We start from the raw sequence: 16,239 nt of genomic DNA, 5'->3' as shown, positions 1-16,239 counted from the left end.
AAAATGAGTAAATTAATTCCATTTTTAATATAAACTTACAAGAACTTAAAGCATCATCAATTCAATAACAGAATAACAAAAATCTCATTAAAGTTAAAATAAAGAACATAAAGGAAAATTTTTAGAAAAAGTTTACAATTAGTAAGTACAAGAAATATAAAAAAGGTAAGGAATAATCAATAAAGATTTGTAAGTAAAGAAAACTTTAAGTCGTTTGTTGTAACTTGTTATAGCTTTCTTCAATGTTTTATACTAAGATAAAAAATATTCAAAAAATTCAAGTTTCAAAATGTAAAGTACACTTTTTACTAGTAGTTTAAATAACTCTTCTCGTAGTTACAATGCACAACCGGAGAGAAGAACTGTTGTTATGAACTATTCTGATAGATGAAATGACCAAGCTGAAGTAAATTTACAATAACCTTAGAGCTCAATAAAACGGAACAATAGAATTAAGATGAAGAGGATTACAGCATTTCTCTGGTTAAGACTAATTATGGTTCAACATTATTAGATGATTTGAATAATAATTTACAGTAAACTATAAAAAGAATAGCGGAAACAGAAAAATGTCTTATAGAGAAACAAAATGTAATACAAAGGGAACAAAGAAAATTTGAAAGTATCTTAGCTAAAAGAAAATACAGGAAATTTCTGGAAAAAAATAAAATGCTACCCTTCCAAGCTCAAATAGTAGATCATAGATAATGTACAGATGTTGAACACATTCCAGGACAAATGTTAAGGAATACCCCACGGCACTGAAACAATAATTATTCAGGATTGCTCCAGGGACATCAACCATTGTAGGATCATCATCACCAATACCAGAAGGACATCAGCCATCGGTGGACCAACTTCGTCAAGGTAGTATATATTTGTTTTTTATTTAGACTTTCTTTTTTATTCACTTTAACATTTATTTAAGTTTTCTTCAGATATTTCTTTCTTTTTAAAACTAATTAATAACTCATTTTTTTCTTTGTTAACATTTATGGAATGCTTTTGTTTTATTAACTTTAGAATATTTTTACAGGCAGAAGGAACTTCAAGTCTACATCAAGGACCCTCCCGACACATCAAGGACATCAGCCATCGACTTCGGGATTGCTCCAGCGACATCAACCATTGTGGAATCGTCATCACCAATACCAGAAGGACATCAGCCATCGGTGGACCAACTTCGTCAAGGTAGTATATATTTGTTTTTTTAGACTTTCTTTAAATTTTCTTCAGATATTTGTTTCTTTTTAAAACTAATTAATAAGTTACTTTTTTCTTTATTAACATTTATTTCTTTTATTAACTTTAGAATATTTTTACAGGCAGAAGGAACATCAGGACCCTTCCGACACATCAGGGACATCAACCATCGTGGGATCACCTTCGGGGGGACCGTTTTTAACGGGTGCGAATCCCTCCCAACGGTAAGAGCCATCTTCCAATGGCTAGAACCGCCTCCCAATGGTAAGAAGTCCCTTCCAACGTCGAGGATCATCATTCATAGGTAAGACTTATCCCTCTGCGAACAGGAACACCTTCCAGTTGCTTGAAGGTGATCCTATCTGCCGGAGTATGGTACTTGTACCTTATCTTCCGCAGATGCGATCATCTTTAAGCAATTTGAATGTGATTTCTGTTTGCATAGGTGTAAGTCAAGCCTGTGAATGACGATCTAAGTCGTTGTAAGGCACTTCTAACCACTGGGAAGTAGTTCTTGGTCATTGGATGGTGGCTGTTACTACTTGGGAGGGCATTCAATCCTGCTGAAAATGGTCCCGTGCGCGAACAGGGGACCCGCGTCCCCCACCGGCGTTTAATAACAAAAACGTTCGATGTAGGGATGCACCATTNCTGTAAGACTGTCTTTTTTTGGCTTTACTTTAACACTTATATTTTACTTATTTAAAGCTATTCTTTTCTTTCTTATTATTTCTATTAACTTTTCATTCAGAACTTAATGTCTGTTTCTTAGTTATTTTTATCCAATCATTTATTTCATTTACTTACATCATGATTTCTTACAGGTCTTCAGTTTTATTTCAGTACCTCTCTCGTTTAGTGGAGGTATTCGACAGAGTCGACCATCTCAATATAATGGAGAACACGGTCCACCAACTGCAGATTACGAAGACGGCCGTCGATGAAGTCTGCGAATAAAGGAAATGTAAGATGTACTTATACTTTAATCTTTTTATGTACTTTAGTATGGTGTTAATTAGAAACATGTCTCTTGTTTTGGTTTTGACTTTTTGAAACATATTTTTCTTCTTTATTATGTTTTTATGTATTTCTTTTCTGTTTTCCTTACTTATTGTGAGCCTTATCTTTTTTTTTACTTTAATTTCTTATTCAAAACGTAGTTTTTATTTTTACTTATTTTTATTTAATCTATTAAATCATTTATTAACTTTAGGACCTTTTCTTGATTGTAGGGACTTTCAAGTATCCTTCAGGACTACTCCAGCATGTCAAACCATCATGGGAGCCTGACGGAGGGGGCCACAACAAACAAAAGGTAGGACATATTTATTTTTAAAAACTTCATGTCTTTATTTATGCTTTCAATCTTTTATTTGGTACTTACCTCTTACTTATTTTAATCATTTCTTTTTATTTACTTTGACTTTATTTATTATTTACTAATTGACCAGTTTATTCAGAACTTAATTTCTTTTCTACAGGCTTTCTGCAAGTACCAGGGACTTCCAGGTCTACTTCATAACTTCTTCAGCAAATGCACCATGGGATCGTCATCATCAACTCCAGGAAGGACATCAGCCATCGTGGGACCATCTTCGTGAAGGTAGGATTTATTTATTTTTACTTATCAATTATTAGAACTATTTTTTTTGTTTACATTTGTTTTATTAACTTTAGGACTTTTTTACAGATAGAAGGGACTTCAAGTCTACAGCAGGACGGCTCCAACACATCAGGGACACCAGCCGCCGTGGGATCACCATCGGGGGGACCGTTTTTAACGGGTGCGAATCCCTCCCAATGGTAAGGGCCACCTTCCAATGGCTGGAACCGTCTTCCAACGGTAAGAGGTCCCTTCCAACATCGAGGATCGCCACTCATAGGTAAGACTTATCCCTCTGCGAATAGGAACACCTTCAAGTTGCTTGAAGGTGATCCTATCCGCGGGAGATTCGGTACTTGTACCGCATCTTCTGCCGATAGGATCATTTTTAAGCAATTTGAAAGTGATTCCCGTTTGCATAGGTATAAGTCCAGCCTCTGAATGGTGATCCAAGAAGTTGTAAGGAACTTCTTACTTCTTGGAAGATAGTTCCTGGTCATTGGAGGATGGCTGTTACTACTTGGGAGGGCATTCAATCCTGCTAAAAATGGTCCCGTGCGCGAACAGGGGACCCGCGTCCCCCACCGGCGTTTAATAACAAAAACGTTCGATGTAGGGATGCACCATTAAAAAAATTAAAATAAAATTGCATTTTTTATATATTGTTTTATTTATTTTTAAAAAAATGACGTACACTCCCCCCCTGTTTTTTGTTTCCCCCTGGCGACCCTCCCCTCCCTGTTACCGGCCCACCCTACCCCGCCCCGCCCCGCTCCGGGATCCGAAGTCCTCCAGGTCTGGAGACTCCCAAGATTGGAGGACTTCGCGATTACTGGATTCCAAGTGCGAAAACGTCGAATTTTGAAGATTTCGGAGTTAAAAAGTCCCGAAGGTGCAAAGATTTCGAAATTGGAGAGACCGTGAAGTTCATGTATTCGAGAGAGAAAAGTCTTTGCATCGAGTTCCCCGAATTCGAAAATTTCGAAGTAAGAAAACGCCAAAGTAACTTTGGCGTTTTCCCACCCCTGGATTTTCGAACCCTGAAAACCCGGAAGTACAAAGACTTCTTATCTCGAAGTCTTGAACTCCACAGACTTACCAATTCCTAGATCTTCGCATCCCGCGACCTTCGAACTTCGAAATCTTCGAAGTTCGACGTGTTCGTACCTGGAGATCCTGGAATTCGAAGTCTTCCAATCCTGGGGTCTTCATACCCCGAAGACTTCGGATCCCGGAGTCCGCTGGTTCGGTCCCTCGATGTCCAGTGATGTCCTGGGGATGCTGGTGTTTCCCGCTGTTTCCTGATGCGTTGACCACACCTCCAGCAGGTCCGATTTCCATGACAGGTCCTGGGTAACTTTGCAGATTGTGACGCTCTAGCTGTTTACCTTCTCCTGCCTTGATTACTAAAAAAAAAACGAAGTTAGTAAATAAAATTAAAGATTATATAAAAAATCAATGAAAAAGAGAAATTAAGTTTGAATAAAAAGTAAAAGCAAATAAAAAGAAAGAAACCATTTAAAACAAGTACCTTATAATAAGTGTTAAAGTAAAAAAATAAAAACGAAAAAGCACAAAGTAGTTAATTAATAAAGAAAATATTTAAAGAAAACAAGATCTGTTTAATAAATAGAATCCACAAAAATGAAAGAGTTTTAAAGAATAAAATAAATAAAGACTACCTTGTACTTGTCGATGGACCCCAAGGAAGATGGTCTTCGTTTTCTGGTGTTGGCAGACTCCACCGAAGATTAACAAGCTAGCTGACATCCTTCACGTGCTGGAGGAGTCCTGAAGTAAACGTGAGATCCCTAAAACGTCTTAGAGTTAGTAAATTAAATAAAAGATTTCACACAAGTAAGTAAAAACAAGAAACTAAGTTTTCAGTAGAAACTTAACATAAATGAAAATATACAGCCTTAAAATGATATAAGTATTAAAATAAAAAAGAATAAAAAAGATAGCTAAGGAAGGGACAAATTAAAAAAAAAATAGATCAAAATAATTACCTTTCGTTTGTAGATAGACTCTGTTGATGGCTGACATCCTTATTTGCTTCTTATTGCTGGAGGAATGTAGATGTAAACATCAGAGTCTCAAAAACCTGTATATAATNTACTTTCCGGCACTGCTAAACGCGAAAATGAAGAAAATTATAAGAGCAAAAAATAGCGCAGTGGAATTTCTTGGAGATAAAGAGGATTTGGAAAACACTGAGACGGTCTTAGTATGTAACAAAGTGTGTAGAATCTAACGGTTCAATCAGTTTTAAAGTGCGGCGTCTAGAAAATACTTTCCGGCACTGCTAAACGCGAAAATATGGAAAATTATAAGAGCAAAAAAAAGCGCTCGCTGAATTTCGTGGAGATAATAAGGATTTGGAAAACACTGAAAGGTTTCGGGTGCGTAAAAAAGTGCGTAGAATCTAACAGTGCAATCAGTTTTCAAGTGCGGTGTCTAGAATGTAGTTTGCGGCACTGCTAAACGCGAAAATAAAGAAAGTTATAAGAGCAAAAAAAACGCTCTTTGAATTTCTTGGAGATAATGAGGATTTGGAAAACACTGAAAGTGTTCGGGTACGTAAAAGAGTGCGTAGAATCTAACGGTGCAATCAGTTTTCAAGTGCGGTGTCTAGAAAGTACTTTCCGGCACTGCTAAACGCGAAAATAAGGAAAATTATAAGAGCAAAAAAAAGCGCTCGTGGAATTTCTTGGAGATAAAGACGATTTTGAAAACACTGAAGGGTCCAGGTATATGAAAAAGTGCGTAGAATCCAATGGTGCATTCAGTTTTAAGGTGCGGCGTCTAGAAAGTACTTTCCGGCAGTGCTAAACGCGAAAATGTGGAAAATTATAAGAGCGAAAGAAAGCGCTCGTGAAATTTCTTGGAGATAAAGATGATTTGGAAAACACTGAATTAGTTGAAGTATGTAAAAAAGTTCGTAAAATCTAACGGTGTAATCAGTTTTCCCATGCGGTGTCTAGAAAGTACTTTCCGGCACTGTTAAACGCGAAAATAAGGAAAATTATAAGAGCGAAAAAAAGCGCTCGTGGAATTTCTTGGAGATAAAGAGGATTTGAAAAACACTGAAGGGGTCTGAGTATGTATGATAATGCGTAGAATCTAACGGTGCAATCAGTTTTCAAGTGCGGAGTCTAGAAAGTACTTTCCTTCACTGCTAAACGCGAAAATGAGGAAAATTATAAGAGCGAAAAAAAGCGCTCGTGGAATTTCTTGGAGATAAAGAGGATTTGGAAAACACTGAAGGGGTCCAGGTATGTGAAGAAGTGCGTAGACTCTAATGGTGCAATCAGTTTTAAAGTGCGGTGTCTAGAAAGTACTTTCCGGCACTGCTAAACGCGAAAATAAGGAAAATTATAAAAGCAAAAAAAAGCGCTCTTGGAATTTCTTGGTAGAGGTAGACCTAGATTAGATTACTCTTCGCAAATAGTTAAGGATGTGGGCTGTTCTAGTTTTAGGGAAATGCGAAGTTTAGCTCAAGATAGGAAAGAGTAGAGGTACGTGTCCAACCAGTCTTAGGACTGATGACCTTATGATGATGGAATTTCTTGGAGATAAAGAGGATTTGGAAAACACTAAAAGGGTGCATGTATGTGAAAAAGGTAAGTAAAAAGTAAAAAGAAGATACAATGTGGAAATTACGTAAAATTTCTAGACATAAAGCGCGCACGTCAGTTTTCAACCTGTTGAGCAACTATATTGAAAGTCAAGGTCATAAAATTTACGTGAAAATGCATGAAGAATCACATAGTGACAACAGTTTTTGAATACAACATAGATAGATGAAAATTTGCTTGATGTAAGGTGAAAATTAGGCAAAAGTTCTATGCATAAAGACGCGCAGGTCAATTATCGACCTGTTAAACAATCAAACTGAAAGTGTTTCGGAACGGTAAAAATATATTAAAAATAACGTAGTGGAACCAGATTTTGAATGTATCTTGAATAAAACAAAATTTAATTGATACAATGCGAAAATTACGTGAAACTTTTAAACATAAAGACCCGCACTGAATTTGTGGTCTGCCAAACAGTTTTTTTGAAACTTCCGAAAGGTGAAGTATGTATGGAATCTAGCAGTATTAACAGTTTTTGGTTATACTTAAAGAAGATAAAACTTTTGAATTGGACTATGTAGTGCTTGAATAGAACATAACTGAAATGTCATTTGCTCGGTGTATAATTTATTTTTCATCATAATCCATAAATTAAAGGCATTCCACTTACCTTCATTGCATCTGCTTCTAGTGGATATATTAGACCCAGTCAAATATAAGGACTGCAATCAAATTCCCGCAACATAAGGCTTCCAGAATTGGTCTAACATTCCTGTTGGAGTATTGGTTATATTAGTTTAAATTAAGCAGCACATATTTAAATATATCTAATTGATTTAATATCGTTATGGGACAATATGATAATAAAATTTTTAAAAATATTGCAAATTGCCACGCAAGTTCTTATTGCAGCTAGGTACATATAATATAAAGGGTGATCTTCAGATAATGGGAAAAATTTTAACTATTTGCTTAAAAATAAAGTTTACTATATGTAGGAGTAGAGGTAGGCCTAGATTAGATTACTATTTACAAATATTTAAGGATGTGGGACTAATTAAAAGTACCAAGACAAAACATCCTACCTTTTTTCATGGAAGAAGACAACTGCACAAAAGATTGTACAGGATTTATGTAAAACAGGATAATAACGACGTACAATTAATTTTACCGTACCTGATACATTCATCGAATACAAACGCTTACTAACTGTAAGCACAAACTTGACTAAACCCGAGCAAGGACAGTCGAGAGGTCATTACTTATTAGATAAGTAGCTTTTTTGTCTCTAGTGCCACATCACGACATCACATTCGTTCATACCGAAGCAAAATTATACTATGCACAATAACAGTTAGAAGGATCTTTTAAAAATGATATTCTCTGTTGTTAATATAAATAGTAATATAAGTATAAAACTGAATAATATTATTTAATAATTAGAAATTAACTCATAAAATATTAATTAAAAGAAGTAGTAAGAGGTGTGTACATCAGTCTGTTAATTAATTTTGTAAAGGCAGCCAATCAAGCATAAAACATTCTAGAGTATTTGCCGATCTAATTGTAAATATTTTTTGAAATGTTAATAACTGTAAGCAAATTTCACTTTCTGCAAATAGACAGGATAAGAGATCTTAATCAATACGATAAAATAACATTTAAACGCTACAAACGATTGAAGTAAATAACGACCGTGTTTTATTTAACAAATGATACAATAATTCTAAACAATAAAACGCGCTCGTGAATTTTCGAATTGTTAAACAATTATATTAAATGCAATAAATAGGTAGAGATGTAAAAATATGTGTAAAATATCGTGGTGAAACCAACGAAATTAGGGTAGCTCAAATAAAGAAGCTATAGGGTTGGTCTCGATTAAAAATACAGAGAAATTATTGAACAAAAATGCGCACGTGTACGATTTTGACCAGTTTGGTAATTTATATAACATTTGCAAGAATGTATAAAGTAAAATAGATACACATATGACAAACTGCCTATATGTATTTTAATAATGATTGCGACACATATTCCTTCGTTGGTGAAAACTATTTACAAATGTTATAAACTGCATAGTACATAAGAACTTCATTAATCAAGAATACCATATTTCTAGTACTGTCACTAATAGTTTTCTATTTTCAATGTGTAACGGGCTTTTATATATCTACAATAGACTTGTATTAGAATTGGTTAATCGATTTTTGCGTCTACTAATTAGGAACTTTTCAGTAAGATAAATAAGAAATCTAATCTTTTTGAAGTAAAAATTCATCTTAAGGGTCGTTATAATTGCACTAAAAAATGGACATTTTAAAAATTTACTACTTTAAACAAAGAAAAATTAATAGAAAAACAGATAATATTCAGATATTTACTTGTATATATAATATAACAAAAGAGAGTTTTTACTAAAAAGTATGTTTTAATAAGCGGCGTATAATTCGAAAATTTATAACATATTAAGGTGACTCAACATTAATTTATATTTAAACTGAAATGAATAAACACAGAAACCGGTATTTTACACATATTGACAAATGTATTTCTCGAGTAGGATTCATAAGGTCACAGGAGTTATCTGATTATAAAAAAAAAAACATTATGACGAAAACGAGGACGAGTGCTAGATAACACTTCGACCGAACGTTCTGTGCAATGCATATAGGTAATACGATGAAAACTAAAATAAAATTTATACAGGATTTATGTAATTAAATACGCTAATTTATTCTACTGCTTTATGTGCTTGCTTTAAATGGAGGGATGTTTTATTTTTAATTAAATATACCAATTATAACAATGTTTTATATATTGGAATGTGATCACGAACAATTAATATTTTAATGTACAAAACAAACAAAATCAACTCAATAAATCAGTGGAAATAGAAGAGTTTCTATTAAACCATTTCAGTTGATTATGATATTAAAAATAATGACGCCACAGTTGCGTCATAACTACCAGTCAAGTCGTCACTGAGGATGCTGTCATCCAGGAGCAACGAAACATTTCACATTGCAAATCGCCATCGACTACTACAAATTAGCCCGTAAAGTACCTACTGACAGACAGACACACATGTACTTAAAATTGTTTATTCTGTTTACATACACAGATTGAGCTTTGATTAAAATTTTCGTTATTAATTTCTAATTAAAACGAACGTAAACAAATACGATTATTTACAGTAACAAGCAATAGCTCTGAATAAAACGAAAAAATGTATGCACATTTTGCATAAGAATATTCAGTATAATTTAGGAAAATGAGAAAATTAGCTCAGGATAGGGAAGAGTGAAGATCCGTTTCCAATGAGTCTTAGGACTGACGACCTTATGATGATGATGAAACTAAAGAAAAATTAAAATATTTTCTGTAACATTGCAGAAGAACTATTTATTTAAATGTAGAAATCCAACTGGCACACTTAGTGGATACATACCCAATACTTTTTATTCGTCATATTTGTTGAAGTTCATATTTAATGTAGGTACTTCTTTAAAATTAGTAGATTTTAATATGTAACAGTAGTTATCATTATCAGTTTAAAAGAAAATAATATTTTCCTACAATTGATTGATGTGCAATCAAATTATTTGCAAAAGCCACGGTAAATAATTATATCTGATATAATTAAATAAGATAAGAATATACCTCTTTAAATAGAAAAATTAAGTTAGGAAGTTCCTCGAAGTATTAAACAATCGTTACTTTGTTTACTTAAGCGATATAACTTTCTTGCTGGGCGAATATTATTTTAAACTGCAAAATAAACGTATTCACATAATTTACTTTAAAAAATAGATTATTAATACGCAAAAATTATGCAATTAATAATTGAATGCAAGTAATTATGACCTTTCAAAAACGGCAACTATTGTAAATATATTTGTTAGGTAGCCGATGTAATTTTTATAACCGAAGGATTTTTATATGGAATTGCCACTTAGTCTACCTAGTGAAAGTTTAATTTTTGCCCTGTAAAAAATGGAAAAAAAAACTTTGCGTATGATTAAACTCAACTCGCTTCTTCTCATTGTCAGTATAATGAAAAGCTTGTGGGTTTTAGAACACATTAAAATTTACATGAGAACATATGTAAATGTTCTTTATAAAGGATATCTACTTATTATAATACGTAAAGTTTTTTGAAGTGACACTTTTTTACGCACGGTAGGGCAAGTTCGTTTCATGCGAGTTGCAATGTAACGACATCATGTAACGGATGTCTCGTAGTGGGGATCGCTTGAGCCGTGAGCGCGCTTCAATGCAACGTTCGTTACAGGCAACTCCGGCATGTATAGTGTAAAATTTAAATTCATAGTGTACAAATAATACCATTAAACCAATTCCTTAACCCCTATCCCGGTATGTTTGTGTGTTTGAAGAAGTTTCACTTCAGTAGCGTGTTGTATAATTACACGTTGTATTTTTTTTTTAATAAAGCAAGCTTTGTCGATTTATTATTTACTTATCGATCAAGGTAATGTACTAAAATGATAACGACAGAAATGTGCTATATTTTGTTAAATTATCATTGAAACATTTAATACGATTTAATTAACTTTATAGATGTGTATATACATTTATACATATCTACCTATGGAGGCATGTAAGCTCAAATTTCACGGACAAAATATATTATCCTTGAAGTAAACGAGTAAAAGAATAAACAAGAGGGTTATGTACAATTAAAAGATTCATTTGAAACAGAGTTTTGTTAAAAATGATGGATAAACTGCTACGTTTAGTTGTACAAGTATAACATATGAAATGCAAGGTAATTTCATAGATTTTTTTGTAAAATTTTTTTATTTGCTTAGTTTTTATTGACCTAAAAACGATTGAGCTGGGCACCTTTCATTTATTTCAATTAAATTTTGTTCTAGGTGACCGGGATGTACTCGGATAGTGAGCCACTCTTTCAGTATGAAAATAAACCGTGAATCCAAAAAATCATGTCTGATTTCATTCCAAGTTGATTTAAAATATTTTTATATCTATACTTTTATGATTAAAACCTAATTAATTTAACGTTCGTTAGAATTAAAATCAAAAGGGAATAACCCTTTTCGGTACTTCCTTCTCTGTAAATAAAAAGGCTTTCGCGAATTTATTACTTATTTAATTTACGATATAATATGCACACCTCAAACGTAGCACCAGCACTTTTGGTACCTGTTAGTGTACATAATTGCGCAAAGTAATGTTAGTCACAAGTGCCAATCCTAATCGGACGCGTTTTATTGGTTATCGAAACCGATAGCAGACAAGGATGGGTCTGGTATAAAAATGATCATTACATATTATTATCGATTAGTTCGTTTATATTCCAAATCAGAAACTGTAGCTTTGCCATCAAAGTGAATACTTTACAAAATGAGCGTTCCACCTTTGGGTGGAAGAGTTGATCTTTGACATTGATTTTTTCGAATATGCCAGATCTAACTCTTCCATGAGAAGGTAGCTTGCTTATTCAACATTCATATTATAAAATATTTATCAAACGTACCCATATAACGACCATTTCTGCACATTTGACTTATTCAAAGGTAAGTCGTACTTTTTCTATCTGAAAACACCCTGTATATAATTGAGAATTATTACATTAAGGTAAAGATTACGTCAATACTATTATTAGTTATTTAAAATTTTGTCAAATATAAAAAAGTCTCTTTTAGATTTTAGTAAATTCAATATATTTCAGGAAAATTTTATATAAAATTAAATGTTTCAAGAAGAGCAACTACACGTTGTTCTTAATTATTCCGTTAAAATTGCAATAAAATAATGTTGTTGGTGGAAATTAGAAACTATTTCTATAAATGTCTCATGTAAAAATTTATTATATACACATTCAGAAAGTATTCTTGCGATAACACAGGTAGAATTTTCATGAATTTTCCACAAAACTATAAGTTCAGGTGTATCAAGTACTTCCATGAATTCAAAACGAACAATTAAAAATTATTTTACGTTAATTGTAATTATTTCATATTACCTGTATGAAGTATGATTCTATCTTCTATAATTTTTTGTTTTTAATATTCTGTAAGATAAAAGGGTTTTAAAGTTTAAAACAGTAATAAACGTGTGCTTGATTTTTACTTTCATGTTTTCTATCAATAAAACGTCAATAAATTTATGTAGTTAGGTGAAATTGATGAGTTTAGTGCTGAGTATTATTGGAATAGAGATAACACGCGTTTTAATTTTTCTTATCCGTTTTGAACAAACAAATTTAACGAGTCTTGGAGACGATAACGTGTAAAGATATCGTGCAGGTACTTGGGCACCTGAAATAATACATTTTCTCTGTAAAAAGCAGCTTAATTTCAATTGAGGCTACAAAAAACTTTAAACTACCTATCTAATCTTAAATAATAAAGAAAGATAACGATGTGTTACACAACTGATAGCACCGTTTATGTGCTAAATAACTGAAAAATTCTGCGAGTTTCATTAAATTGCCCAAGATAAAATTCAAATAGGGACACCATATTGTAGTTTTGTGGTACTTTTCTTATTTATTCATTATTTTACCTTCAAAACAGTTCAATCCCGAAACTAAGTGAAATATTTAAATAATGAATTCAAGTTCTGTCGAATAATATTGAGATTACCTGAAAAATCACTTTTTAGTACGTGCGTTACGATTAACAACTACACGTTAACTTTTTCGTATAAGCCAATTTTGTACATATTTAAATAATTCTTATCTGTTTCATGATAAGCTCGATGATGCATGTGTGATATAGGTATTCATACATCCAGGTAAGAATTACTGGAGGAATTTTTAGTTTAATTTTCCTTCTTTTTCGTGTTCTGTCTGTTAAATACGTTGTGATGAAACGGTAACACTAGAGTATTACTGTGTTATTAAATAGGCATCTTGAACTTGTTTAATAACACAATATATTTTATATAAGTATGTAATTAATTAAAATGATTGGTATTATTTTCAGAAATGATGGTGGACGATTTAATAAAACAAAACTCCAGTTCTGTAGAGTAAGTGGAGAAGTGGTCTCTTCACTTTGTTTTGATAAGTGAGATTCAACTCCTCCAACTTATTTTCGGAACTCAAAACGGCACTGAAGTGAATAATATCTTTTTCCAGAACAGAATAAAACATTATAGTTTAATAAAAAAGAAATACTTCCGTAAAATACAAACCTATAAGGCAGAAATATTTTTATAAAAATGATAATTTCTTAATAAAAATTTACTGACAATTAGAGACTTCTTATTTTATTTTTCATTTAAGTTTATTTAAATAATGTTTCAACAAACATATTTTATATATATAATAGCTACCTATTTCCAAAGAAGGATGATGTGACGTATTTGTAAACAAGGATAAATCATTCAATCCAATCTATTTATTTATTTAATAATGTATTTGAAATCTAATTATGGACATAAAAACACAATAAAATCTAATTATGAATCATATCATTAAATATTTAGAACGAGAAAACAAAAAATGTACGTAATCGATTTTTATTGGGAGTATGTATCAAAATTTTAGAGATCTTATCTCTATGATCAAAATCCATTATTGCACTTTTCGAAACCTAATTGTTATAACAATGACTTTTTCAATGTTAAAGTCCGCCATCAACATGGTTGATCGTTATTTCACATTGTAGCTTCGTTTATTTTGACTGACATTTATTGCTACAGTTTAAACATTTGTGACGTTTCATTTTGATTACTAAACAATTTCTCTTTGTACGTTTACGCTTGTTTCGATGTAAATTTATTTAAATGAATTGAATTATTTCTTTATTCATAACTACTGCTGCAAAACACATGGATATGAAATGTTTGTATATAATTTTTATAAGGAGAAATACATTAAAAGTATTAAACATAGAACAAAAAATTGATTTAGTAGTTAATCTCTATTGTTCTACCTGTCAAAATTTATTATTGCACATTTCGAAACCTCATTGTTGCAGCAATGACTTATTCATTGTTACATTTGATCTATAACATTGTTAAACATGTTAAACCTCATTATGGTACGTTGTAGCTTCATTTAACGCCTAGTAGGTGGCATCAATCTTTGGTCAACTAAATTGAACAGTATGTAAATGATAAATTAACTATAGATAAAGCTATATAACAAAAAAACATAAGTAAATTGATACACTTTCTTTATTAACATTAATTTTTATTACAAAAATAATGCAGACCGGTTTTCATCATAATCATGACCTTTTCAAACTTCACAAGCTTCCACTTGTTAACAAACTTATACAAATGATTATTTTAAAAGATGCTTAAGTATATTTGTAAAAACAAACAAAATTTACATTCTATTTTTATAAATTTTCATCTTATAGTAGCGTATTGTTGGCAAGCCACACTAGAAAATTTAGCAAAATTGTCCATGGCGATTCCCAATCCTTCAACTGGGCTATGGATTTTAATTTGTCTCATGTGCGTATCACGACCATTTTGGTGATTGCTAGTTACAGCAATTTGTATCATAAACACCCTTATAGGTTTGTCACGAATGTCTTTTATAGGAATATGAACCCACCCTTGAAACATGAAAACTGTCAAGTAATTGATTAAGTACCAAAATTGGTACATGACCGATTATAAAATTATACTGGGTTGATTTAAGTTCATAATATTCGTTTAAATTGTGTTTTTCAGTGAAAATAACGTAGAATTAATGAATAATTTAACAATTTTCAATCAATTAGATAAATCAATAAAATCATCTGAAAGATGGCACCATAAAGCACGGATGATTATTCGATCTTATTAAGAGGATTATACATCAATTTGATTTATTTTTGTCTAATAAGTTATAAAACAAAAATAACAATCACGGATTTCATAATTACCTGAAGGTTCTGATAACATTTTTACTTCGACTTCCTGTAAATCATTGAAATGGGTACCAACTCTAATTGAAATACGACTAGGAGTGTAACTTTCATCTAATTTATAATCTGTATAAATGTAAATGTCGCTTATTGTGGTTTTTCTTTGGAATTGTATATTAACTAAATGTGGAAGTTGCCCATCCGATTGCCAATAGGTATCATTTCGATCATCACGAAGTTGCTCAACTCCAAAACCTAGATTTCAGTAATGTGGTTTATCAATTTAAAATCATGCAGTTGAAATGCGTTAAATAGTAATAACTGTGGATATAACTTCTTAATAGCATGCATTTTACGAAAATATATAACAGCCAAAGGAATAAGTATATAAAATTTTAAAGTAAATCCGGCAATGGGGTATTATTTGTGGATAAAAAAATTTGAAGGACACATGGAAAATGACAGTTTATATCTATGATGACAGCTATATGACAGCATGCTTAATTTTTTTATGTGACCTTCAGTTATTTTATACTACTCGTTGGGGCTTCCTAGGATCAATTCTATTTTTAAATATTAGAAATTCACCAACCTGGCTTGCAAGATGACAAACTCCAAATTGCTTGATTACCGACTTCTCTAACTTTGCCTAAACGTTCATTTACAACGGGATCAAGCTCTTCTGTCATTTTGAATGAATTTTGTAAGAAAAATAAATAATTTCAAATGTTCGTTGAAATTCCCAATGGCGCTTTATTATTTGTGATAAATAACGAACAAAGAAGTAATATTCACAGTGAATAAGAAATGTATACGAGTTTTCCACCTAAAACCATAACGATACGACCGGCTTTTCTATCTCCAAATCACCAAAATCAGCTGATCAACAGCTACATTATATATCAAAAGGAAATGAGAGGAGAAGCAAGCGGAAGTATGAAATGCTGCATAAGTCGCATTGGCTTAATCATTTGAAATTTGAAGCAAGAAAATTAAGTTG

General features: G+C 32.1%; 3 protein-coding genes and 1 long non-coding RNA gene across 4 annotated transcripts; 2 read left to right on the top strand and 2 right to left on the bottom strand.

The window, feature by feature from the left end:
• Window positions 1-781: 781 nt before the first annotated feature.
• On the top strand, window positions 782-1,768 carry LOC112905847. Its single transcript, XR_003232043.1, has 3 exons — window positions 782-867; window positions 1,037-1,191; window positions 1,326-1,768. It is a non-coding gene; the product is annotated as an uncharacterized LOC112905847 (long non-coding RNA).
• Window positions 1,769-2,062: 294 nt separating this feature from the next.
• Window positions 2,063-3,464, top strand: LOC112905846 (the record flags this gene model as incomplete). Its single annotated transcript, XM_025979039.1, is given in 4 exon segments — window positions 2,063-2,167; window positions 2,436-2,518; window positions 2,685-2,806; window positions 2,894-3,464. Coding segments are annotated over 4 exon segments (426 nt in total). The 3' UTR covers window positions 3,091-3,464.
• Window positions 3,465-3,570: 106 nt separating this feature from the next.
• On the bottom strand, window positions 3,571-4,915 carry LOC108741491. The gene is made up of 3 exons (XM_018476311.2): window positions 4,816-4,915; window positions 4,489-4,617; window positions 3,571-4,212 (listed from the first exon to the last, which is right to left on the bottom strand). Exons 2-3 carry the CDS (start codon window positions 4,574-4,576, stop codon window positions 3,902-3,904), a joined length of 399 nt encoding a protein of 132 aa, XP_018331813.1. The 5' UTR covers window positions 4,577-4,617; window positions 4,816-4,915; the 3' UTR covers window positions 3,571-3,901.
• Window positions 4,916-14,538: 9,623 nt separating this feature from the next.
• LOC108741504 (anaphase-promoting complex subunit 10) lies at window positions 14,539-16,175 on the bottom strand. Its single transcript, XM_018476325.2, has 3 exons — window positions 15,832-16,175; window positions 15,258-15,494; window positions 14,539-14,945 (listed from the first exon to the last, which is right to left on the bottom strand). The coding sequence occupies exons 1-3, from the start codon at window positions 15,926-15,928 to the stop codon at window positions 14,734-14,736; spliced, it is 546 nt and encodes a 181-aa protein (XP_018331827.1). The 5' UTR covers window positions 15,929-16,175; the 3' UTR covers window positions 14,539-14,733.
• Between the last annotated feature and the right edge of the window lie 64 nt (window positions 16,176-16,239).

Source organism: Agrilus planipennis, unplaced genomic scaffold (genome assembly GCF_000699045.2).
Source record: "Agrilus planipennis isolate EAB-ADULT unplaced genomic scaffold, Apla_2.0 scaffold212, whole genome shotgun sequence".
Taxonomy (NCBI): domain Eukaryota; kingdom Metazoa; phylum Arthropoda; class Insecta; order Coleoptera; family Buprestidae; genus Agrilus; species Agrilus planipennis.
The sequence above is the reverse complement of the archived record's forward strand: the minus strand, read 5'-3'. Positions and strand labels throughout refer to the sequence as shown.